Here is a 25,814-nt window from a genome sequence, read left to right as displayed (position 1 = left end):
TCCTCAAACCATTGGGCTTGTTGAGAGATTCAACCGGACCCTGAAAGGCATGCTTGGTGGCCTGACTGAGGCCATGAGGCGTAAGTGGGACGTCCTCTTACCCTGCCTGTTGTTTGCTTATAGAGAGGTGCCCCAGAAAGGGGTGGGGTTCAGCCCCTTTGAGCTTCTCTATGGTCACCCTGTCAGGGGACCCCTAAGCATTGTTAAGGAGGGCTGGGAGAGAGCTCCCCAGGCCCCTCCCCAGGATGTGGTCAGCTACATGCTGGCCCTCCGCAAACAAACCCAACGCTTCTGGAAGCAGGCCCAGAGTAACCTTGAGGCCAGTCAAGAGGTGATGAAGGAGTGGTACGACAAGAAGGCCACTCTATTTGAGTTCTCACCTGGAGACAAAGTTTGGGTGATGGAGCCAGTAGAGCCCAGGGCTCTCCAGGACCGCTGGACTGGCTCCTTTGAGATCAAGGAGCATAAAGGGGAGGCCACTTACCTAGTGGACCTCAAGACCCTTAGGCAACCCCTAAGGGTCCTCCATCACAACCGGCTCAAACCTCACTTTGAGAGGTCAGAGGTCAGTATGCTCCTAGTCACCGATGAGGGCATGGAAGAGGAGAGTGAACCTCTCCCAGACCTCCTCGCTGTCAAAGAAGGGGATGGGTCAGTAGGTGGTGTCATTCTCTCTGACTCCCTGACTCCAACCCAGAGAGGGGACTGCTATGAGCTGTTAGAGCAGTTCTCCCCCCTGTTCTCCCTTACTCCTGGAATAACCCACCTCTGTGTGCATGACATTGACACAGGTGATAGTGCCCCTGTAAAGAACAAAATGTACAGGTTCTCAGATAAGGTGAAGGCCAGCATCAAGGAGGAGGTCTCCAAGATGTTGACTTTGGGGGTTATTGAGAAATCCAGTAGTCCCTGGGCGAGCCCTGTGGCATTGGTTCCCAAGGCTACTACCCCAGGTGCGAAGCCAGAACTCCGGTTCTGTGTGGACTACCGGGGTCTCAATTCAGTAAACTGGACTGATGCTCACCCTATCCTCCAAGCTGATGAGCTCGTTGACAGGCTAGGTGCTGCCAAGTTCCTGAGTACGTTCGATCTTACTTCCGGGTACTGGCAGATTGGCCTGACTGAGGGGGCTAAAGAAAGATCCGCTTTTTCCACCCCTGATGGCCATTAGCAATTCCGGGTGATGCCATTTGGGCTGAAAAATGCCCCCGCTACCTTCCAACGGTTGGTTAACGGGGTCCTAGCTGGTAAAGATGCCTTCTGTGCAGCTTACCTAGACGACATAGCTGTCTACAGTTCCAGCTGGGAGGAACACCTGCTCCACCTCAAGGAGGTGCTTCAGGCCCTGCAACAGGCAGGCCTGACTATCAAGGCTAGTAAGTGCCAGATTGGGAAGGGTTCCGTGGTGTACTTGGGACAACTAGTAGGTGGTGGCAGGGTGCAGCCGCTCCAGGCCAAGATTGAAACTATCAAGGCCTGGCAACCACCTAGAACACAGACTGAGGTGAGAGCCTTTTTGGGCCTCACTGGATACTACTGCAGGTTCGTCAAGGGCTATGGTACCATTGTGTCCCCCTTGACAGAACTCACTTCCAAGAAACAACCTAGGTTGGTGAATTGGACAGAGGCCTGTCAGAAAGCCTTTGATTCTCTGAAGGAAACCATGTGCACGGCCCCGTGCTAAAGGCCCCTGACTACTCCCAGGAATTTCTTGTTCAGACAGACGCTTCAGAGCATGGCATAGGGGCTGTTCTAGCACAGCTGAATGAGGAGGGCTCAGACCAACCAGTAGTCTTTATTAGCAGAAGACTATTACCACAGGAACAAAGGTGGAGTGCTATTGAGAGAGAAGCATTTGCTGTGGTCTGGGCACTGAAGAAGCTAAGACCCTACCTGTTTGGGACTCACTTCCGGGTTCAGACAGACCACAGGCCCCTCAGCTGGCTCATGCAGATGAGGGGTGAGAATCCAAAACTCTTGAGATGGTCCATTTCCCTACAGGGGATGGACTTTACGGTGGAGCATCGCCCAGGGGTTGACCACACCAATGCTGATGGTCTCTCCAGATACTTCCGCCTTAGCGATGAGAGCTCCCAGGAGGTCGGGTAGCTCTCCCCACTTTCAGCTGGGGGGGACACATATTAGACCTGACATTCCTTAGGGTGATCACCCCTAACTTTTTGCCTGCCTCCCTCCACTTTTTGGACCCTGTTTTGGTGGCTTTTAGATTCTGCGCACTGCTAACCAGTGCTAAAGTGCATATGCTCTCTCCCTTTTTAAACATGGTAACTTTGGATCATACCTGATTGGACTATTTAATTTACTTATAAGTCCCTAGTAATGTGCACTATATGTGCCTAGGGCCTGTAGATTAAATGCTACTAGTGGACCTGCAGCACTGGTTGTGCCACCCACTTAAGTAGCCCCCTTAACCTTGTCTCAGGCTTGCCATTGCAAGGCCTGTGTGTGCAGTTTCACTGCCACTTTGACTTGGCATTTAAAAGTACTTGCCAAGCTTAGAACTCACCTTTTTCTACATATAAGTCACCCCTAATGTGTGCCCTAGGTAAGCCCTAGAGCAGGGTGCTGTGTAGGTAAAAGGCAGGACATGTACCTGTGTAGTTATATGTCCTGGTAGTGTAAAACTCCTAAATTCGTTTTTACACTACTGTGAGGCCTGCTCCCTTCATAGGCTAACATTGGGGCTGCCCTCATACATTGTTGAAGTGGAATATTTAGTATGGCCAGAATGGTAATACAAAATCCTGCTGACTGGTGAAGTCGGATTTAATATTACTATTCTAGAAATTTTAGAAAGTGAGCATTTCTTTGCACTTAAATCTTTCTGTGCCTTACAATCCATGTCTGGCTGGGCTTGGTTGACAGCTCCTTGTGCATTCACTCAGACACACCCCAAACACAGGGTACTCAGCCTCACTTGCATACATCTGCATTTTGAATGGGTCTTCCTGGGCTGGGAGGGCGGAGGGCATGCTCTGACACAAAGGACTGCCACACCCCCTACTGGGACCCTGGCAGACAGGATTGAACTGAAAGGGGACCTGGTGCACTTCTTAGCCACACTTTGAAGTCTCCCCCACTTCTAAGGCACATTTGGGTATAAAACAGGGCCTCTGCCCTACCTCATCAGACACTTGCTGGAGAAGAAACCTGAACCAGAAACTACATCCTGCCAAGAAAAACTGCCTGGCTGCTCAAAGGACTCACCTGTCTGCTTTCTACAAAGGAATGCTGCCTTGCTGTTGGCCTGCTGCCTTGCTGAACTCTTGTCTGGCTGTGAAAGTGCTCTCCAAGGGCTTGGATAGAGCTTGCCTCCTGTTCCCTGAAGTCTCAGGACCAAAAAGACTTCTCTTTTTCACTTGGACGCTTCGTGCGCCGAAATTTTCGACACACAGCTTGTTCCGCGGCAAGAAAAACGCTGCACACTGACGCTGATTGACGCAACGCCTTCGGGACGTCCGGAACTTCGACGCACGGCCTCACAAGGACAATGCCGCCCGACCTCCAGAGGAGAAATCGATGCGACGCCTGCCGTGAGAGCGAAACTTCGACGCGCAGCCCCGCAGAACGACGCGCAGCCGGAAAACAAGCAGGAGAATCCACGCACAGACCCAGGACATCTGGTAATCCGTGCGATCCACAGAAAGAGACAGTCCACGCGCCGGAAAACGACGCACGACTTCCCCGCGTGAAAAATAACGACGCAAGTCCGTGTGTGCTGGGGAGAAATCGACGCACACACCATTTTTCCACGTACCTCTTCTTCTGTGGCCCTCTGAGGAGATTTTCCACTCCAAACCAGGTACTTTGTGCTTGAAAGAGACTTTGTTTGCTTTTTAAAGACTTAAGACACTTTATATCACTTTACAGTGATATCTCTACAAATTCACATTGCAACTTTATTCGTTTTAACCTACAATTATCCTGATAAATATTATATATTTTTCTAAACACTGTGTGGTGTATTTTTGTGGTGCTATATGGTGGTATTGTATGATTTATTGCACAAATACTTTACACATTGCCTTCTAAGTTAAGCCTGACTGCTCGTGCCAAGCTACCAGATGGTGGGCACAGGCTAATTTTGGATTGTGTGTGACTTACCCTGACTAGAGTGAGGGTTCTTGCTTGGACAGAGGGTAACCTGACTGCCAACCAAAAACCCAATTTCTAACACATACCATAAGTGCTGTTCTGCAGAACATATAGAAATCACAGGAGAGCAATCATTTTGAGTTGTGCTGCCTGCGTCAACAGTTCAAATCCTTTTTCCCATCACAATATACCTGTGCTTAGATGATTCAGTAGATGTTTTAGGATATATTTGTAGAATATGCCTGTGTCTGCTGTTATCCATAAATGCAGGTATTTAGAGTAATCAATTTCCAGTCTATGGGCTAAGAGTACCTGGAAAAATACCCATCATTTCCCCACCCTCCAATAACTATTACCAGTGGTTCTGGTAATTCCAATACAGGGTACATATAGGGGATTTCAAAATTCGGGAATTTATATTGGGGGAATCCGTTTTTTGGTGCTGATTCTGCATGTTTTTCCCCTTTATCTCATATGCAGATTCGATCAACCCTCAGCAGCAGAAGTCTTTGAGTGAAGCAAAACAACTTGCAATCCTGATAGGCCTGATAACTCCAGATACCAACCCGTTGGTGTTATCGGGGCACCAGTAATGAGCGCTAAGTAAATTTCAATGCAGATACTAGTAGCCACTTTCAAATGGGAAACATGAGAGACTCTGATTAAGTATTGTGAAATCTGGAATATCTGCTACATATTTTAAATGCAAACTTTAGTGTATGCATCAAATTAGTGGGATGAGGCTACAACATATCATCTCTATACAGTATTAGCCTTTCATAACAATCACTACACCATCTCATCTCAGGTCAGAGCATCTTCCCATTTCCAGCAGGTCAAAAGTTATATAGCTGGCCAAACAGTATTGGTTATTGCAGACAGTCTTCAGTGGGCTCAATTTATGCATATATTAGCTACTGTGGCATCATACAGTAATTTTAACCAGAATAGAAATTTTCATCTAAAACTCATTTTCTTCAGTGTTAACAATAGGAAAATATTTCCCCAGATCATTCGCCTTACCTGCACCTAGGGTAGCAAAATCAAAAACACAGTGATGGCTGGAATGCTTGAATTAATCTTAGTCACTGGCTGTTGCTCAGGAAGCATTCCAATCCCTAGTTTTTTGCCCAACATACCACCTCAGTATAGACCCAGTCATATGCAGATCAGTCTTCACCCTGTTCCTCATGGGAGCAGTCCAACCCAAATTGCTAGGCCAAGTCCTCTCTGACCCAGAGCACAAGCAACCTAGGACTGGTTCTGTTAACGCTGAAATTTTACTAATGAATATTCATGTATTTTGAATGTTGAATCTGCATAGAAAATGGATCAATATATAGAAGTAATACACAACTTTGAAAATGTGCCTACATGAGTGACCGCTAGTAATCACAAAGTGTCCTTATTCACTGCTTATTAATGTAAAATGCCGTGCTCATGTTTGGGTTAATGTAGTAGTATGCCATATTAATGGCCATGTATAATGTATTTGCTTAATTAATCATAGGCCTTAAATTAGCGAGGTCTTGGGCCTAGTTCCATGGCCTCACGTCAAGGTGCACTGCTTAGTCGAGTCACATAAAATGGCTGCTTAGAGAATTACATTTGTAATTTTCCATTGCGTTGACCACATGCTAGTAGCTAAATTTCTTTCCCATGAGAACTGCTTGCTAGAATATGTTGTACCAAGCTATTGATACTTTGTAGAACTTAGTGTGTGTAAAGGCGATGTTCCCCAGAACTAACACTGGATGTACTGGCTGGAGTATAAAGCAATACAAAATTGTTACCTTACGACCCCAACGACGAGAACAGGAGAAGAAGAGCCAATCATCAACATGTGAAAGACTGTAAGACTGTTTAGTTATATCTTAGATTTGAGGTTCTACTTTCATTGGACTAAATGTAAACGTAGGATTCTTTGACCAGTAGCAACGTGAAAAGATGTTTTAGAGAATCTAACTTAGCCAGACTGTACCGAGAGGGGAGAGACACATTCTTTCAAAATTGCACAGAGAGAGCTCACTTTTTTCTAAATCTTTACAGAAAAGTACCTTTCCTATTTTTGTCCATTCCTGAGACATTTTGATCTTGAACTTTATTGCTGAGTCCTGAATTCTTGCTGACCGAACAGATGTTCAGTTGACGAAGACTGTCACAGCTTGCTGAACCATACTGAGGCAAGGTATAAGACTATGTTAATGACTGCCATATGTATTTGCTTTTGTCTTTAGGTACCAACTGCTAATTTTGATTGAGACGTAGTTAGATGTTTTCCAAATTTGTGTTGACTAAATTGTTTTGCATGAAGCCCAAACATGCGATTCTAATCAGAAGGTTTGTTAGGAGATTCACTAAAGATGCTTGTTTATCATTGACAACAGTTGATGTCTTTTCTTTGCTGAATCTGAATGTATGCTATTTTTACAGTGCAGTTATTCTTGCTATTGATTTGTAGTGTAACTCTGGAATGTGTAGTGATCCACACATTGATCAAATTGAGATTCTTTAGAAGATTCTGTCAGCCAGCATTGTTTCTGTATGTTTATCATTTGATTTTGAGATTAAGTTATATGATTTAGAATTGTTCATTTAGGGAAATAAACATTCTAACTTTTACATAAAGTTGTGGTCATTCATGACCAAAGGGGTTGTGGTACGTGGAAATTACTGACTCCCAAGATTGTTGATCCTATTGATTGTTATTAATATTGATTGTTATTGAAACTGAGTCTTATGGTGGGAAACTGAAACTTCAACAAATATTGTTTGGTTTTGAAACTGAGTCTTATGGTGGGAACTACTGTAAGCACAGTCAAAAGGTCCATCAAACCTCTAACGCGTCCCCTTATAAATAAATGAGAAAAGAAAACAAATAGGGTCAGATGTGCTAACAGTTCTGCCCTGGTTGGGGCTCTTCAGCCAGTTACAGCTTGGTTACAGGGCCACAGTGAGCCAGGAACCAGTTTTGGGTTGCCTGTGTTCCAGTTCAGGGAGGACCTGGCCTGGCATTTTGGGATGAACTGTTCCCATGAGTAAAATAGTCAAGACTGATTTGCATATGGCTAGGTACAAACAGAGGTGGCATGGGCAGCAAAACAACTGGCATGAAAATTCATATGCTGAGGCACAACAATAGATCTAATAATCTTTCCCATGCCCAACACATAACTTTAAAACATTTATTTTAAAATGACCCTTAATTTCCTTTTATCTTTGCTATTCCTTTGATAAGGAAAGGGAAATCTTTTCATGATAATTTGTAAACTTTGAGGCAATGTTACACATAGACCAGAGGACATAAATACACGCACATCATTTTCATTGTGAGCAAAAAGAACACAGTCAACGGTTATTTGTTGAAATAGTCTGTAAATATGTTCCTAACCTTGAAGTGCTGAGAGAAGAATTGTGTTTCTGAATTGTAAAATGGCCCTGCTTCTAAGTTTGTTCTGGTAATATAAATGTAATGCATCTTGTTTATTTTGTGAGTAGAAAATACATGGTGCAATGTTCCACATATTTTGAAACATGGTTTGTTTTAAAAAACTCAATGTTTTCCATTTAGGCTGCATTATTTTGCAGACAGAAAGACTTAGGCCCAGATTTATTCTTTTTTGCACCGCATTTGCATCACTTTTTGACGCAAAAGCGGTGCAAACTTACAAAGTACAATTATGGCCCATATTTATAATTTTTTAGCGCCGCATTTGCATAATTTTTTGATGCAAAAGCAGTGCAAACTTACAAAATACAATTATATTTTGTACGTTTGCGTTGCCTGTGTGTCAAAGAATAACGCAAATGCGGCGCTAAAAAAGTATAAATAAGAGCCTATATTTTGTAAGCTTGCGCTGCTTTTATGTCAAAAAATGGTGCAAATGCAGCACAAAAAAAGTATAAATATGGCCCTTAATTAATGGAGTGTAGACCATGTTTTCAATGCAAATGTAGCTTGTGAAACTGAAAAACGTAGAGATTTGAAGGAAGACTTCAGATGTGCAGGAGTGTCTCATGTTAAAGTGAAATGATTGGAAAGTAAACTATTGTGCACATGTTATGTAAGTCACGACTGGTGTCTCACTGAGTGCTGAGGCCACACACTGTTAAAATGTGTATTTATCACTCTGAGGTATTAGTTTACAGCAAAACTAAAGAGGGGACGTATTTAGCTCCTAAAAGACCTGCAGCTCTGGATTAAAAAAATCTTCTCTGGATCATTATTCCTCTCTATCCTTTTTTTTTTAAATGTTTGTTTTTTTCTGTCATTTTCTGTTGACATGTCATCTCAACCTTGATCTTTCCTGAGCTACATAATGGGAATCCCTCTTCTTATTTTATCTGTAAACTAGAACACTTGAAAAATTAGAAAACAGTATAAAAATATTAAAAATGGATTTTCCAAAATGACAAATCCTAATAAATTGATCACCTTGAACATGGTGATAATATAACATGGGATTATTTTTTACAGATTTATTGCATTTGTTTTGAGATTCCTGAATGAGGTATTGGTGTTTAGAGGGATGGAAGGTGTAGTTCCTGATTGTACCAAACTGTTAGGAATGGGGTCTTTGGTTGGCTGTCAGGTTACCCCCTGTCCAAGCAAGGACCCTCACTCTAGTCAGGGTAAGTCACACACAATCCAAATTATCCTGTGCCCACCCTCTGGTAGCTGGGCACTGAGCAGTCAGTACTAACCTAGAAGGCAATGTTTAAAGTATTTGTGCAATAAATCATACAATAACACAATATAGCACCACACAAATACACCACACAGTGTTTAGAAAAATATGTAATATTTATCTGGATAAATGCAGGTCAAAACGATGAAAAATGCAATAAGTATATATTGAGATCTCACTGAAAAGTGATATAAAGTGTCTTAAGTCTTTTAAAAGCAAATAAAGTCTCTTTCAAGCACAAAGTACCTGATTTGTGTGAATAATCTCCGCAAAGAACTGCAGAAGAGGAGATGCGTGGAAACAAAGAGGTGTGCGTTGATTTCTTGGGCCCCTCACGGCAATGCATCGTTTAGTTTTCACGCAGGGTCGGCTGTGCGTCGATTTCCGGCGCTCAGTTGTGGATCCTCTTTGGGTTGCAGGGTTTTCAGACGTCCCGGGGACGATGCATGGATTTCCAGTGCTGGCAGGATGAAGTCACAGGAGCTTTGTCGATCTGGTGGGCGTTGCATCTAATTTTCTACTGCACGACAGGTGCTGCGTCGATTCCTCTCTGGAAGTTGGGCTGCGTCATTCTGGCTCGGCTATTCATTGATCCAGTGAGGCCGTGCGTCGAATTTCCGGTTGCTGCGCTGGTGCTGCATCGATCTTCTTGTTGCGAAGTCAGGCTACGTCATTCTAGTTCAGCGTGAAGTGAAATTGTCACCGCGGTGCAGGCTGTGCGTCAGTTCTGGCAGGCTGTGCATTGCATTTTGCCGCACAAGTAGTCCTTCTTGTTGAGACTTTACTGGGGACTTGTAAGTAGATTAAATAAGCCAATTGGGTGTAAACCAAGTTTACCATGTCTTGGTAGCAGTGGTAAAGTGTGCAGAGTCCTAATACAAGCAAAAACAGTGTCCAAAAAGTGGAGGGAGGCAGGCAAAAAGTTAGGGGTGACCGCCCTAAGGCTGTCTGGTCTAAGACAAACAATATAGGAGCCAATAAATGGTTGACCACAAATAAGGCAGCAACCACATCCTTGCCTGTTGCAGTGTAATAGAGTCAATGTGCTCTGTGTATGCAAATACAAGTGAATGTGAAAGCTTAGTCCAACTAACGAAGCAATTAAGATAGGAATAGAACAGAACTCACACATAGCTTGCAGTAATTACCCAAAAACTTGAAAACTCATTTCAAACTCTCCTTTAATATTTAACCACCTCCTCCTTACATCATCCTTTTACTTCTCAGTTGATCTAGGCATTATCTCATGTTTTTATGCACTGTTACATGTAAAGCACTTCACTGCCATTGTCTCTTTTTGCTATAGTGAAATAAAGATGCCAGAGCATTCTAGACCTTGTGACTTGGATTTGGTTACCGTACACCAGTTCTTTTGAATCAAGGTATTTGTTAACTGGTATGCCTGCAACCTTGTGAGGAATAGTCAGATGGGTACGAGTATGGGAACATAAAGATCAGTTTTCTTCCTCTCTTATTTTAAAGGAAGTGGATATTTCTCAAATTCACAAAACATCATTAAAGGCTAAACCCCAAACAGGGTATCAACAACTTCTCAGAATTTGAGGTAATAAAATAAGAACTGGCAGTAGGTCTCTTGGACACATGGTGATGTTGTGCCCACTTACTCAAAGGTTAGCAAAGCTGACCAAGTGCAGCATGTGCCAGTCTCAGAATTAGGTGCCACTGTGAAGTTGTAAGGAAAACCACTGCTAGAATGTCTATATTTCTGGCTGGAGAGGGGGGGGACATGTTAGATGTCAAGGTAGGTTTCTGGGATGAGAAAGATAATATTTTTGGGACTTTTCATCTTTGGCGTGGTCTCCCTTAACATTTTGCCTCTGTTCCCCAGGTTGTTGATGTTTGCTGGACTCTGATTGTGCTGTTTTTGTTACTCTGGGCACTTTACCACTGCTAACCAGTGCTAAAGTGCAAGAGCTCCTTTACAAAATGTGTATGTAATTGGCTTATCCATAATTGGCATATTTGGTTTAATAGTAAGTCCCTAGTAAAGTGCACTAGAGGTCCCAGGGCCTGTAAATCAAATGCTACTAGTGGGCCTGCAGCACTGGTTGTGCCACCCACATAAGTAGCTCTGTAATCATGCCTCAAGCCTGCCACTGCAGTGTCTGTGTGTGCAGTGTTAACTGTAAAATTGACTTGGCAAGTGTACCCACTTGCCAGGCCTAAACCATCCCTTTTCTTACATGTCAGACACCCCTAAGGTAGGCCCTAGGTAGCCCCAAGGGCAGGGAGCAGTGTATGGTTAAGGTAATGTGTTTTATATGTCCTGACAGTAAAATATTGCTAAATTCGTTTTTCACTGTTGCAAGGACAAGTGTTGATTCCCTTTGGGAGTGGATGGACATGTGGAGTTTGGGGTCTCTGAGCTCACAACTTAAAAATATATATTTTAGTAAAGTTGACTTTAAGATTGTGTATTTGAAAATGCCACTTTTAGAAAGTGAGCATTTTCTTGCTTATTCCATTTCTGTGACTCTGCCTGTTTGTGGATTCCCTGTCTGGGTCAGTTTGACAGTTGGGCTGGTTGCACCTCATACTAAACAGTGACACAAAGGGAGCTGGGGTGTAGTCTGCATTTCCTGATGAGCCATCTGTGCTAGGAGGGAGAGAAGGAGTGGTCACTTACACCTGAAAGGGCTGTGCCTGTCCTCACACAATGCAGTCTCCGACCTCCTGGTGAGTGTCTGGGGCCTTGCCTGGGCAAGGCAGGATTTCACATTCAAAAGAGACTTTACTTTGAAGTAGGCCAACTTCAAAGGAGAAATTGGGTATAAGAAGGGCACCCAAAACCACAGACTTTAGAAACGCTTCTGGAAACAAGAGGAACCTATGCTTGGAGAAGAGCTGAAGAGCTGAGGAAGAAGAGCTTCCCTGCCTTTGACTGTGCTTTGTAGAGCTATCCTGCAGTTGCTGCTTCTGCCAGGGTAAGAGGGCAAAGACTGGACTTTGTGTGCCTTCCATCTTGAGAAGAAATCTTCAAGGGTTTGATTTAGAGCTTGCCTCCTGTTGTTTTGAGTCTCAGGGACAGCAAAGACTTCTCTCTGCCAGCACCTGGAGTCTCTGGAGATACTCCTACTCTTCCCTGTGGTGCCCATCCAGTTCCTGGGACCCTGAAAGGAGAAGCTGGCAGCCTAAGAGGAAGAAATCTATGCACAGAGCTCCGTGCGGGGCAAAGATTGATGCAACTCCGATCTGTGGCTGAAGAAACCGATGTGCCGCCGGCTCAGTGACTGAGAATCGGCATTTGCTAGAAACGCGACCGAAGAATCTATGCATGAAGCAGGAGAAACTACACGCAGCAGTGCTGACGGAGGCTGGGAGATCGCGACCCGCACTGCTCTTTTTTTCGGATCATCGTGCGGCTGGATTTCTGACGCGAGCCATCGTTATGCGTGCAAAAACAACGCAAGGCCTGCCTGGACCCATGTGCAGACCGAATCAAGGCATCACTCTCCTGCGGAGAGAAGAACTGACACACGCCGACTCGACAGAAGGGGGAAACGACGCAAGGTCTTGCTCGTGAGTGACATCGACGCATCGCAAGCCCTTTTTGATGCACACCCGCCTGTGTGGGTTATTTTTGATGCGCACCAGGTAAATTTTCACGCTAGCAGTGCTAGCGTGTGTTTAAAACTACTTAAAGACTATTTTTGATTTTTAATTGCTGACTTGACTTGTGTATTGTGGATTTTTGTCGTTTTGGTCTTGTTTTGTTTAGATAAATATTTCCTATTTATTTAAAACTGTGTTGTGTCATTTTGTAGTGTTTTCATTAAGTTACTCTGGCCCTCATTCGGACCTTGGCGGGCGGCCGCCCGCCAAAGTCCCGCCGTCAGGTTACCGTTCCGCGGTCGAAAGACCGCGGCGGTAATTCTGACTTTCCCGCTGGGCTGGCGGGCGGCCGCCTTCAGGCCGCCCGCCAGCCCAGCGGGAAAGAGGCTTCCACGATGGAGCTGGCTCGGAATCGAGCCGGCGGAGTGGAAGCTGTGCGACGGGTGCAGTTGCACCCGTCGTGTATTTCACTGTCTGCGCAGCAGACAGTGAAATACATTTAGGGGCCCTCTTACGGGGGCCCCTGCAGTGCCCATGCCAGTGGCATGGGCACTGCAGGGGCCCCCAAGGGCCCCGCGACCCCCCCCTACCGCCATCCGGTTCCCGGCGGGCGGACTGCCGGGAACCGGATGGCGGTAGGGGGGGTCGGAATCCCCTGGAGGATTCCAATGGGCGGCGGTACACTGGCGGGAGCCCGCCAGTGTTGCCGGTCCGACCGCGGCTTTACCGCCGCGGTCGGAATGCCCATTGGAGCACCGCCGGCCTGTCGGCGGTGCTCCCGCGGTCCTCCAACCCGGCGGTCATGGACCGCCAGGGTTGGAATGACCACCTCTGTGTGTTGGTACAAATACTTTACACCTAACACTCTGAAGTTAAGCTTACTGCTCTGCCAAGCTACCAAGGGGGTAAGCAAGGGTTAGCTGAGGGTGATTCTCTTTTACCCTCACTAGAGTGAGGGTCCTTGCTTGAACAGGGGGCAACCTGACTGTCAAACAAAGACCCCATTTCTAACAATATTGATAACTTCCTTTCCGTGTGCACCAAATATGCCATGCTGAGGAGAAGGTATCTAATCTGGAGGTTGGGAGTTGATTAGGTGCGCTCAACATAAAACACAGAAGATGTAGCTGTAAATCTGCAAGGATCAGAACAAGTTCCAAATGAATGCTTATTCTGCAGGTGATGAAGGGGATGTTCCAAGAGTGTTAGCACCCTTCATGTCTAACATTAGTCATCTGGGAGGAGGATAGTTGGTTATGAAGTTTGTTGTTTTTACTGTTAAGGGACTTCTGATATCCTACTCCACTCTGTGGATAGCAGTATTCTTCAAGGTTGAGGGAGTACAGTATCAGCAAAATAGTTACAGAGGAGGCATGTAAGGTAAGTACTAGTATGCACTGGTAAATCGTTGGCATTCAGTGTGAATCTATAATTATGTTAATAGGTAGGAAATGCTGGGGATTATTAACTTTGCGTATCGTACAATGCAAAACAACACATGCACAATCTTGTTTTCCACTTCCAATATTTTTAGTTACTGTCAGCATCTAGAATGACACTTACCCAGAGTGCTTGAAAATCCTCTTCTATTCCTTTAAATATATTAACTTGAAGTTTTCCCCAGAAGTTGAACCCTTCCTCTTCCAGTCCAGGAGTTCTTTCAAGCCACGCCTTAGCAAAAAAATATAATAACAATTTTAAATTGCTGTTGTAATGTTATATTTGATTTTTGTCTGAAACACTTAGGCATACAAATATGTGCACGTGAAAAAAAAGAAAGCGGGTTTACCTTTTAAGCAATACACCTGAAGAAACAACAAAGTCCTTGGTGTGCTACCTGAAAATGTACTACCTGAATAAAACAAAATATAGTCTATTTTTGTACAGTCAATAGACGATCGCTATGCATGACCTGCTGTATCTCATGGCAATCAACAAATGATCAAAATAAATGAGCAACAAATTTCCATCTGTGGCTAACTGGACATCTGAACATTGTGCCAGTTTATCGAACTAATAGTAAGTAGATCTACAGTCGGTTTGTATATGATTTCTGCATGCACACATGTTATAACTGCCTCTGAGGAAAAGTTTATTTTGCTGCCAGAAAGAGGGAGATCGAAATGTTATTGAACAGATATTTTGTTTTGATACAGGACTATGCTACCTTGTTCAGATGAATCCAGTGCGCCTGCATGCGAGGATCCATGTTCTGAAAGCAACAGGCTAAAATCTCCAAAAATGGAAAGGGTTGCACGTTTGCTCATGTTAGAGGTATTAACTTTGTAAATTCCTAACTGGACTTTTCGTTCCACATATATTGAAAATGAGAAGTAAAACAGTTGACATAAGCAAGTCAATTCAAAGGGCCACGGCCACCATGAGCCTGAGAGCAAAGACGAGGCACAAAAGGAAAAATGAAAAAGAAGTTTGCTCACAGTCAAACTTATCGGCAAACAGCCCCAAGGAGGGACAAACGTAAAGCATTTACCAATGATAACAAAGGATTTTTAAACAGCAAGCCCATGAACGAGTGATAGTGATGGGCGTGTGGTGGGCATGATTTAAAGTCCACCGATAGATTACAACATCTAAAAGTGCTTACGCACTCTGCCTAACAATAAGGGTTAAAGGATTGACTAAAGAGGAATGGGAGGTACCACCATTAATTTAAAAAAATATATAGTTAATTAAGTTATGTATAGTTCTTTTGGCTTTCAGGTTATGACCCATTTGTGAAAGTGCACATGCAAGAGACATATGGATTTTTGAATTGTAGTGTGATCCTATGTTCTTGCTCAAAAACAGCTTCTCTACATTAGGTTTTGCACTTCCATGATGCATACAAATCAGTTTACTTGACTGTCAAGTCTGCATACGGGCATGCACAGCCCTCACCGGGGCACAACAACACTGGGACACTAGAACACAGACACGATCACTCGGGTGCTGGTGTGCAATAACCACAGGCAGCTAAAGCATCTTTATTTATGTCCTTGGGTCACACCCTACCCTAAGAATGCGTGTGCTATACAATGTATAGTAGTGGCCGGGGGTTATATGTTGAAACCACAAGTACTTCAAGCACCCATGGCTCAACAACGAGTTCGGAACAACAAACTTGTTGGTATCACTAATGCCTTTACCACGAATGCCTTTACAACGATTTTTCGTTGTAAAGGCATTTCTGGTAAAGGCATTAGTGATCAGCATGCACGGTTCCAGCATGCTTCCCCCCTAGCACCCCACCCCTAAAAATTACTGCGACCCCCCCACCCCACAACCACCCCAACCTCCCACCCCCAAAATTACCCCTACCCCTCCCCTAAAACCTAAATCACCCCAATCCCCCAACCCACCCCTTAAACCTAAACCCTGACCCCTCTTACCCCCTTAAACCCCAATCACCCCAAGCCCCCACCCCACCCCCAAAAACTAAAATAAAATACCCGAGTCCCCACCCTGCCCCTAAAACCTAAAGCACCCCAACCCCCCAACCCACCCTTAAAACCTAAACCCTGACCCCCAAACCCTAATCACCCCGAGGCCCCACCCCACCCCCAAAAACTAAAAATACCCTGAGTCCCTACCCCACCCATAAAACCTAAAGCACCCCCGCCCCCCAACCCACCCCTAAAACCTAAACCCTGACCCCCTCTCCTCCCAAACCCTAATCACCCCGAGCCCTCCACCCCACCCCCCAAAAAACAGCCCCAGTCCCAGCCCAACTTACCTCCTCCTTCACTGCATCGACTCCCTTCTTCTGTGCCTTAACCATGCATGTACGTGGTTCACACATGCATGGTTAAGGCACGAAAACCAGGAAGTCGTGGAAAACGAAACCGTTGCTTCGCTTTTGTTTTCCACGACTTTGTGGTTTAGGAGTTGTTGTTCCGTGTGTTTCCCGTGGCCGGGTGGCTCACTACCTCCCTTATAACCTTTTAAAAAAAAAGTAAATAAATAAAACAAGATAACATTCATATCCCAAAGACGTTAGGCACTTGGGCAATTGTTCGAACAGTCTTTGAACTTTGTGCTCAGCAATCAATGGACCTCTTTTACAAGGCCATTGTGGCACACTGTGTCACCAAAGCATCATTTTTTTTTTTTTTTTTCGCTCCGGTGGAGCAGTATGCCAGCCCATATTTACAAGGCCAAGCAAAGCCACCTTGCGTGGATTTTCATGCTTTGTAAATATGACCCCTTTCATGCATAACACTGCATGAAAGGGGCATTCCATGGATGTTGCTATGGGTGTTCTCATGCAACACTCATGGAATCTGATGAAATCTGACTCATTTACATATTTACAAGGCTGGAAATGCATCAGAGGAAAGTACAGGGATGCATTGTATATCTGTAAATACGACGCATCGCTGCACTTTCAAAATAATACTGTCACGGGCTACTCGTCATTTATGTCTTTGGCCCACTGGAACTGCAGAAAGGTCTTGATTCTTGCAGGTTCTGCCTTGACCCAGGTAAGGACGGCCCTTTCTGGTAGCCACGGTGCTGCCGACGGAGGAACGCCAAAAGCAGACCGTGCTCTCCAGAAAGAGTCCCAGAGGAAAAAACCCCAAAGGGAAAAACCTCTAAAGCAGGAACTCCTTGGAACAAAAAAGAAGAAAAAGGTAAGTCTTCCAACAGGAAAAATAATACCGGAAGAAGCTGGAACAGGTGAGGAAAATTAACTGGAGAAAAAAGTAGCAGGAGCGAAGATTACCACCAAAGGAAGTGTTGCAGCTCAAGGAGAACAAGAATAACTCACCTTATATACCCAAGAACAGAAAATGACCAACAGGAAGTAAAAAGTCACCATATTGGATTGGGAAAGGAACATAGGAACATATAGAGAAACAACACCATGTTGAAAAAGGTTCCTAAAGCATGCAGGGAAAAAGAAGGCATGCTGGGAAAAAGAAAGAATATGGTTGCTGAATATGCACATAAAAACACGAGGAAGGGAAGAAAAAGAAAAGAAAGAAAGAAAAAGGACAGGCTCACCAGGTAAGTCAGGGGTTTGGGGGAAGGTGCCCAAGTATATATTGAGGGCGCGCCGTGCCCAAGACACGCCGAGGCCCCATGCCCAATTTGGGTCCTCAAGCGAGAAAGTAAAGCACAGCAGGGGTGCGGCACAACCGGCATTTATGAACCGCGGCTGCGCCCCAAGCCGAATGCTCGGAGCCCCGGGTTTGTGCGTATAGAGACGAAAAAATGACAGATCAAAAGTGGGGCGTGAACAGAAGAAGCATCTTCCCAGGAACATGCACTAAGAGGATAGCCTTTCCAATGAATGAGATATTGGAGATGGTTTCGGAATATGTGAGAGTCACATATTTCTTGAACTTTATATTCGGGTTCGTCATTCACCAATAAAGGGGGAGGACATGTGAATTGTCCAAGAAAAGGGTCAGGTGTATAGCTTGTTTCCGGTCCAGTGAGGACCTGGCTTGGCATTTCGGGCTGGACTGTTCCCATGAGGAACAGGGTCAAGACTGATTTGCATATGGCTGGGTCCAAACTGGGGTGGCATGGTGAGCAAAAGAACGATGGATTAAACCCAGATCTGTGACTGGGGGTGAGTGTTTGACAATGTTCAGCATTCCGTCCATCACTTGTTGTTTTTGCTTTGTCGCCCTAAGTGGGAAGGGTATGCCCAGACGTGGGTCCCGTGCTTCCCATGCCACTGGATTCAAGCTAGCCTGGCTGATGAGGGGTGAAACCCTGAAACCGGTCCCAGGATGCTTGTTTCCGGTCCAGTGAGGACCTGGCTTGGCAGTTCGGGCTGGACTGTTCCCATGAGGAACAGGGTCAAGACTGATTTGCATATGGCTGGGTCCAAACTGGGGTGGCATGGTGAGCAAGAGAACGATGGATTAAACCCAGATCTGTGACTGGGGGTGAGTGTTTGACAATGTTCAGCATTCCGTCCATCACTTGTTGTTTTTGCTTTGTCGCCCTAAGTGGGAAGGGTATGCCCAGACGTGGGTCCCGTGCTTCCCATGCCACTGGATTCAAGCTAGCCTGGCTGATGAGGGGTGAAACCCCGAAACCGGTCCCAGGATTCTTGTTTCCGGTCCAGTGAGGACCTGGCTTGGCAGTTCGGGCTGGACTGTTCCCATGAGGAACAGGGTCAAGACTGATTTGCATATGGCTGGGTCCAAACTGGGGTGGCATGGTGAGCAAAAGAACGATGGATTAAACCCAGATCTGTGACTGGGGGTGAGTGTTTGACAATGTTCAGCATTCCGTCCATCACTTGTTGTTTTTGCTTTGTCGCCCTAAGTGGGAAGGGTATGCCCAGACGTGGGTCCCGTGCTTCCCATGCCACTGGATTCAAGCTAGCCTGGCTGATGAGGGGTGAAACCCCGAAACCGGTCCCAGGATGCTTGTTTCCGGTCCAGTGAGGACCTGGCTTGGCAGTTCGCGCTGGACTGTTCCCATGAGGAACAGGGTCAAGACTGATTTGCATATGGCTGGGTCCAAACTGGGGTGGCATGGTGAGCAAAAGAACGATGGATTAAACCCAGATCTGTGACTGGGGGTGAGTGTTTGACAATGTTCAGCATTCCGTCCATCACTTGTTGTTTTTGTATAGGGTTTCAATTGACAGATGTGAAAAACTGGATGGATTTTCCATGTTCGAGGTAAACAGACACGGAAGAATACAGGAGTAATCTTCTTAAGAATACAAAAGGGTCAATAAAAATGAGGTTTAAACTTATTTTAGGAGGGACGTAGAGGCACAAATCTGGAAGAAAGCCAGACTTTATCTTGGACTCGATAAGATGGAGCCTCACATCATTTATCTGCCATTCTTTTCATGTGTCTTTTAGTTAATACAAGATTAGACCGAATAAGTTCTGGAATTCTATGTAACCTTTGGGAAAAAGAGGTGATTGCAGGAAGTGTAGAAGAGGTCTCAGGATTAGCAGGAAAAGATGAAATCCATATGAGCAGAAAAAAGGAGTGGCTTTTGAGGCACTATGTACGGTATTGTTGTAAGAAAATTCAGCAATGGGTAAGTAATTGCTCCAGTTACTCTGAATGGAATTACAAAAACAGCTGAGATATTGCTCAAGTCCTCGATTCAGACGTTCCATCTGCCCATTGGTTTGAGGATGAAATCCAGAAGATAAGGCTACATCGATATTTAAGGCCTTGCAGAAGTACTTGCAAAACCGTGATATGTATTGAGGACCCCGATCTGATATAATAACTTGGGGAAGGCCATGGAGACTAAAGATTTCTTGATTGAAGACCTGGCTCAATTTTTTAGATGTAGGTAACTTCTTCAAGGCAGTAAAATGAGCCATTTTTGTGAATGAATCTACAGTCACCATTATAACTCGGTTTCTCGCTGAGGTAGGTAAAGAATACATAAAATCAGTTGATATTGTATACCAAAGACTGGTGGAACTGGTAATGGTTGAAGTAGTCCTGCAGGCCTTTTATGGGGTATTTCTGCTTGGGTGAAATGGTTCATGATACCACGTAACTTTCAGCATCTTGCTTCAGTGTAGGCCACCAAAAAGAGCGAAGGAGCAATTCCTGCGTGGCTTTGATACCACGATGACAGGCCACAGGGGGGTTGTGACACATTTGGAGTGCCTTTTTCTGCACTTTCTTAGAAGGTAGGAATAATGTGCTTTTTATGATAGTAGTATCCTTAACTCTTGTGTACTTTTGGACGCAGTTCTTTCAATTCTTTTTCTGAGAGAGTTGAGTACTCAGACTGTCCTTCATTGAGGAAAGACTGGACTGAACTAATTATTTTGTCTGGTTCAATTAGAGACTGTGAAGGGGTGTTAGTACTTTCAGGGTAGCGTTGAGATAGAGCATCTGTCAAAATATTTTGAGAACCTGGTGTATAGGTAATATAAAAATCGTATTGGTTAAAGAAAAAGGCCCAACAGGCTTGATGACTGTTCCAACACTGGAAATGTTGTAGGCACTGTAAATTGCGATGGTCTATTCCAACTTCAAAGGGTTCTTTAGAACCCATGGAGAATTGTCTCCCCTGTTGGCAAGCTGTTTTTAGAGCTAAGAGTTCTCTTTCCAATACCGAATAATGTTGCTCAGAATCAGAGAGCACATGAGACAGATAAAATATCGGATGTTTTAATCCATTGTCGTCCTGTCGTTGTAATAATGCTGCCGCAATAGCCCTTTCTGAAGCATCAGTAACAACTATGAATTGTTTGTTGGTGTCCGGATGCCGTAGTATAGGTGCTTGGGTGAAGGTTTGTTTTAGGTTTGGGAAAGCATTTTCAGCCACGTTTGACCAGAGAAAACCATTTCGCAAACTCTCTTTTTGAAGAGACTGTGTGATTTCACTAGTCTGTTTTGCAAAGTCTGAAATAAATTGACGGTAAAAGTTGGTCAGACCTAAGAAACATTGAGTTTCTTTGATTGGTGAGGGGGGTGGCCAATCTAGAATGGCATGAACCTTCTCTGGATCCATGGAGATACCAATCTGACTAATGTGATAACCTAAATATTTCACCTCAGTCTTATCAAATTCACATTTCTCAGGATTTCAGTAGAGCTGATGTTGCCTAAGTCTGTTTAATACTTGTTTTACGTGTTCAGTGTGGAGTTCAGGGTGTCTGGAATATACAAGGATATCATCTAAATGAATCACTACAGTGTGATTCAACAGGTTGGAGAATATCGAATCCATGAACCTTTGAAAAACAGAGGGGGCGTTTGTTAAACCAAAAGGCATTACCCTATATTCATAATGACCAAAGGGTGTTCAAAAGGCGGTTTTTTACTCATCTCCTTTCTTAATTCTTAAGAGATGGTATGCTCCCCGAAGGTCTAATTTGCTAAAAATCTGTGCCCCACAATTACCTCCAATATGTATTTGATGAGAGGTAGTGGATATCGGTCTTTTATAGTGATTTTATTTACTCCACAATAATCTATACAGAGACGTAGATCCTTCCTCTTCTTGGGCACGAAAAAGAGGGGAGCCCCAGCAGGAGAAGACGATGGTGCAATAAGACCACTGTGTAGATTTTCTTGCAGATAGTCCTTAAGTATCTTTTTTTCAGGTTCCGTAAGAGAATACATTCTACCAAAGGGAAAAACCGCTCCAGGTTCAAGGAGAATGGTACAATCGTAGTCTCTGTGTGGGGGTAGTACTGGTTTTGATGGTTTTTGGAACACATCTATATAATCAAGATAGTGACTAGGTACCCCTTGAATAGAGTTTATGGAACACCCTAATTCCTGTTCTGTGGATAACATCTTCTTTGGGGACCAATAGGTTTCGGAGGCATAGCAATCATCTTGACAGAATTTAGAAGACAGAGAAATAGTTCTGGTTTCCCAATTAATATACGGATTATGTCTCAGAAACCAAGGTATTCCTAGGATTATTGTATGATTAGAAGAGGATATTAAATCAAAAGGGACATGTTCTTGTTGCTTTCCAAAGTGTAGACATAGAGTAGAAGTGGTATTCATGACAGGACTGGGTGATAATAGGAATCCATCTACAGTATGCAATTGTTCTGGAATGTCCTTCAGTAGTTGTGGAATTTGTTGTTTCTTGGCCCAGGTCTCATCCATATAAATTCCACTGGCTCCACGGTTTAATAATGCCAAAGCTCTTTATTCCCGACCGCCAGGTAATTGCAGTCTAACAGGTAACAGAAACAGGACAGTGGCATCTTCCGTGGAAGAACTGATGGAAGGTATCGCAGAAGATCCCGTCCCCTCCCTTCTCACAGAGGACGGGAATTGGCGTTTCCCGAGGACTTCACAGGATGGACTTGGCAAGTGCAGAGCAAGTGGCCGGCAGCTCCACAATATAGACATAACCCTCTTCTCAGTTTGTCTTTGTGTTCACTAGTAGAGAGAGGACCACGGGCAGTGTCTATTTGCATTGGTTCCTCTTCTGTTGTCTCCGTTAATGCAAGTTCGAGGCTCTTCAGAATGATGGGCGATTGTACGTGGGTTTCCTGCATGAGAAGGTCCACAATGCTTTCTCTTTTCTAGACGACGTTCTAGTAGACGATACTCTATGGAGAGCGCCTAATCCATCAAGCCTCGTACATCGTCCACTCTAGCAGAATGTACTAATTCATCCCTTATTTCGTCTCGTAGATCTCTACGAAAAAGAGTCACCAAAGTACGTTCTACCCATGTCGTCTCGGCTGCCAATTGTCTGAAGCATGTTATATATTGGAGAACATCTTGGGTACCTTGTTGAATGTCACATAAAGCTTCTTCTGCTGACGCCTCCAATCCCGAGCGTTCAAACATTTGTTTAAATGCAGTGACAAAAGCTAAATAGTTAGACAGCACAGAGTCATTGGAGGCTACTAACAGAGTCGCCCAGGCCCAGGAAGGACCAGACAAGGCATTGATGACATAACCCACTTTTGATTTATCTTGCGCAAATTGTGTTGGTTGCAAGGCAAAATAGACAGTCAGAGCATTGAGAAATTATTGTAGCTTATTTGGATCCCCTGAGAAACGAGGCTTGGTAGCAGAGACAGTGGGAACATCTGTGGTTCAGGATGCCAGGGCTTGTCGTAAAGCCACATTTTCATTTCTGAATTGTTGCAGTTCCTGGGCTTGCTGTTGAATAGTTAAGAGTAGCGACTGGTTGGGTTCTGCAGCTGCTGTTGCGGTATTCTCCATTCTGCTTGACGAAGTCTGGTTCGTTAGGCACTGCAGTCTATCACGGGCTACTCGTCATTTATGTCTTTGGCCCACTGGAACTGCAGAAAGGTGTTGATTCTTGCAGGTTCTGCCTTGACCCAGGTAAGGGAGGCCCTTTCTGGTAGCCATGGTGCTGCCGATAGAGGAACACCAAAAGCAGTCCGTGCCCTCCAGAAGGAGTCCCAGAGGAAAAAAACCCAAAGGGAAAAACCTCTAAAGCAGGAACTCCCTGGAACAAAAAAGAAGCATAAAGGTAAGTCTTCCAACAGGAAAAATAATACTGGAAGAACCTGGAATAGGCAAGGAAAATTAACTGGATAAAAAAGTAGCAGGAGCGAAGATTACCACCAAAGGAAGTGTTGCAGCACAAGGAGAACAAGAATCACTCATCCTATATACCCAAGAACAGGAAATGACCAACAGGAAGTAAAAAGTCACCATATTGGATTGGGAAAGAAACATAGGAACATATAGAGAAAAGACACCATGTTGAAAAAGGTTCCTAAAGCGTGCAGGGAAAAATAATGAATGCTGTGAAAAAGAAAGAACATGATTGCTGAATATGCACATAAAAACACAAGGAAAGGAAGAAAAAGAAAAGAAAGAAAGAAAGAAAGAAAAAGGACAGGCTCACCAGGTAAGTGAGGGGTGTGGGGGAAGAAAATATTGTGGGCATGGAGCGCCCAAGACATGCCGAGACCCCATTCCCAATTTGGGGCCTCGAAAGTAAAGCACAGCAGGGGCGTGGCACGCCCGGCCGCTATGAACCACGGCTGCGCCCCGAGCCGAATGCTCGGCTTGCGCTGCGGTCCGCAGTGGCGCGACAGATACAGCATGGCGCAACAAGCTGGCTTGCAGCACCACACTGTGTAATTTCTTTGTAAATGAGCCCCAAAGTCTCTTAGGGCCCTATTATGATTTTAGCAGTCCGACCATTGGACCGCCAATATGACAGTGGGGAGGTGGCCGCCAGCCCTGTGCCTCCCTACCGCCATATTATGATGTTTCCGCCAGGCTGGCCAGCGGAAGCAGTGCGGCAGCACTGGCCTCAGCTCTCAGGGAGCTGAGGCCAATGCCGTCGCACAGATGGTGCCCCCAAAACCCTCGGAATGCGCAGTCTGCCATGGGAGACAGTTTGCACTCTGAGAGTGCTGACAGGGGGGCTTCTGCACTGCCCATGCCATGGGCATTTGCAGTACAGGGGCCCCCCTGTGGCCTCATCCCTGCCTTTCTGCCGGCCTTTCTGTGGCGGGGTCCCTACCATGGAAAGGCCAATGGAAAGATAAGTCAGAATCCGAACAGCGGTGCTGAGCTCGGCACTGCCATGGCTGACCACGACTTGCACCACCAACAACCCATCAGGATCTCTGATCCGGGTGGTGACGGCGGTGTACTGGCAGTCTGTCTTCCAGGATCGTAATGTGGAGGTCAGACCGCAAAGGTTGCGGTGATCTGACTGCTATCCTGGGTACGGCAGTCCATGGACCGCCATATTCGTAATGAGGCCCAAAGTCTCTGACTGGGCACGGGGTTGGCTCTCAGTTAGTATGGGTGGCCACAGGTACTATTTTCTGTACTTGGCATTGCTGATTATCTTCCGCAAGTTGGACCACTGATAATGGGCTGCAGTCACTTCAACAGTCGCCAGACGTCCTCGTCTTTGAATCCTCCTGAGCATGGTCAGCGGTAATTGTATCCTGCTTGTATGCTGAATCTTCTTCAGCAGCATCTTATCTCCTGTATGAAATTTTTCTGAACCAGGATACTTTTCTCAAGATCTCCATGCTTCCTCTCCTCGCTGTCACCATGGTCCCCCTTACTTGCACCGCCTCCCATGCTTCTTTCACAAAAGGGGTACAAAGGTTCCACCCAGAATGGTGATTTTTGATGACCACTTTGTCACCCACTTGCAGGTTCTGTTTTACAGCTCTCCTGTCTAAGCTTAGCATGTCATTATTGGTTCTCCTTTTCTCCTGAGCTGCTTGTACGCTGAGCATTGCTGGCTGCCAGTTAAGCCCTGCTCATAATCTTGGGTAGATCTTCTCACCAAGAGATCGCTCGGGGCACACCCTGTGGTACTATGTGGAGTTTGCTGATATGCTCTTAAGAATTGATGCAAACTACAATCCAGACCTCCCCCATTGTCTACTCCTATTAGGAGTGTTCTGTTGAGTGTCCTCTTAAATCTTTACACTTCCCCATTGCCTGGGGCCATGGGGGAGTTATTCATTGATGCTGAATGTTAAACTGGTGCAGGTATTCTTAAAAATCCTGGCCTTGAAAGGGTGGGCTGTTATCCAGTTTAATTTCCTCAGGCAGTCCTAACAGGGCAAAAATCTTTTCACTCGAATGCTGTGGACCTCACTAGCTCGACTGCAGGAAATTTGGGATGACTGTCAATGATGACCAGTGTGAGCCTGTTATCTGGACAATTATGAAAGTCCATGCTCACGGACCACCTGTGCTTGGTGCTGGCAGTTTCAGTTTTCATGGGAGCCACAGGTGGCTCGCCACCTGTGATAACACTCTCTCCTTGACCAGCCGGTTAATTCCTGGAAGCCACGTCTTGCTCCTTAAATGCGTTTTTGTTTTAGCAATGTCCTGATGTCCTTGGTGTGCAAACTCTACGGTTTCGGCCCACAAACCACGGGGGACAACAATCTGATGAACAGAAAGGATGAGCCCTTCTCCACTCTGACTGAGTTCATTCCGGCATCTCCCCAGCTCTGCCTGTGCTTCCTGCTCATCTGCCATTGCCAT

General features: G+C 45.1%; 1 protein-coding gene across 1 annotated transcript in view; it reads right to left on the bottom strand.

Moving 5' to 3' along the window:
* TDO2 (tryptophan 2,3-dioxygenase) overlaps positions 1-25,814 on the bottom strand; it is a 169,119-nt gene that overhangs the window by 37,612 nt on the left and 105,693 nt on the right. The window contains exon 7 of the mRNA XM_069243128.1: positions 13,941-14,048. Coding sequence (XP_069099229.1) covers positions 13,941-14,048 — 108 coding nt within the window. The remainder of the gene's footprint in view (positions 1-13,940; positions 14,049-25,814) is intronic.

This window comes from Pleurodeles waltl, chromosome 1_2, assembly GCF_031143425.1.
Source record: "Pleurodeles waltl isolate 20211129_DDA chromosome 1_2, aPleWal1.hap1.20221129, whole genome shotgun sequence".
NCBI classification, from domain to species: Eukaryota; Metazoa; Chordata; class Amphibia; order Caudata; family Salamandridae; genus Pleurodeles; species Pleurodeles waltl.
This window is presented reverse-complemented; position numbering and strand designations above follow the sequence as displayed.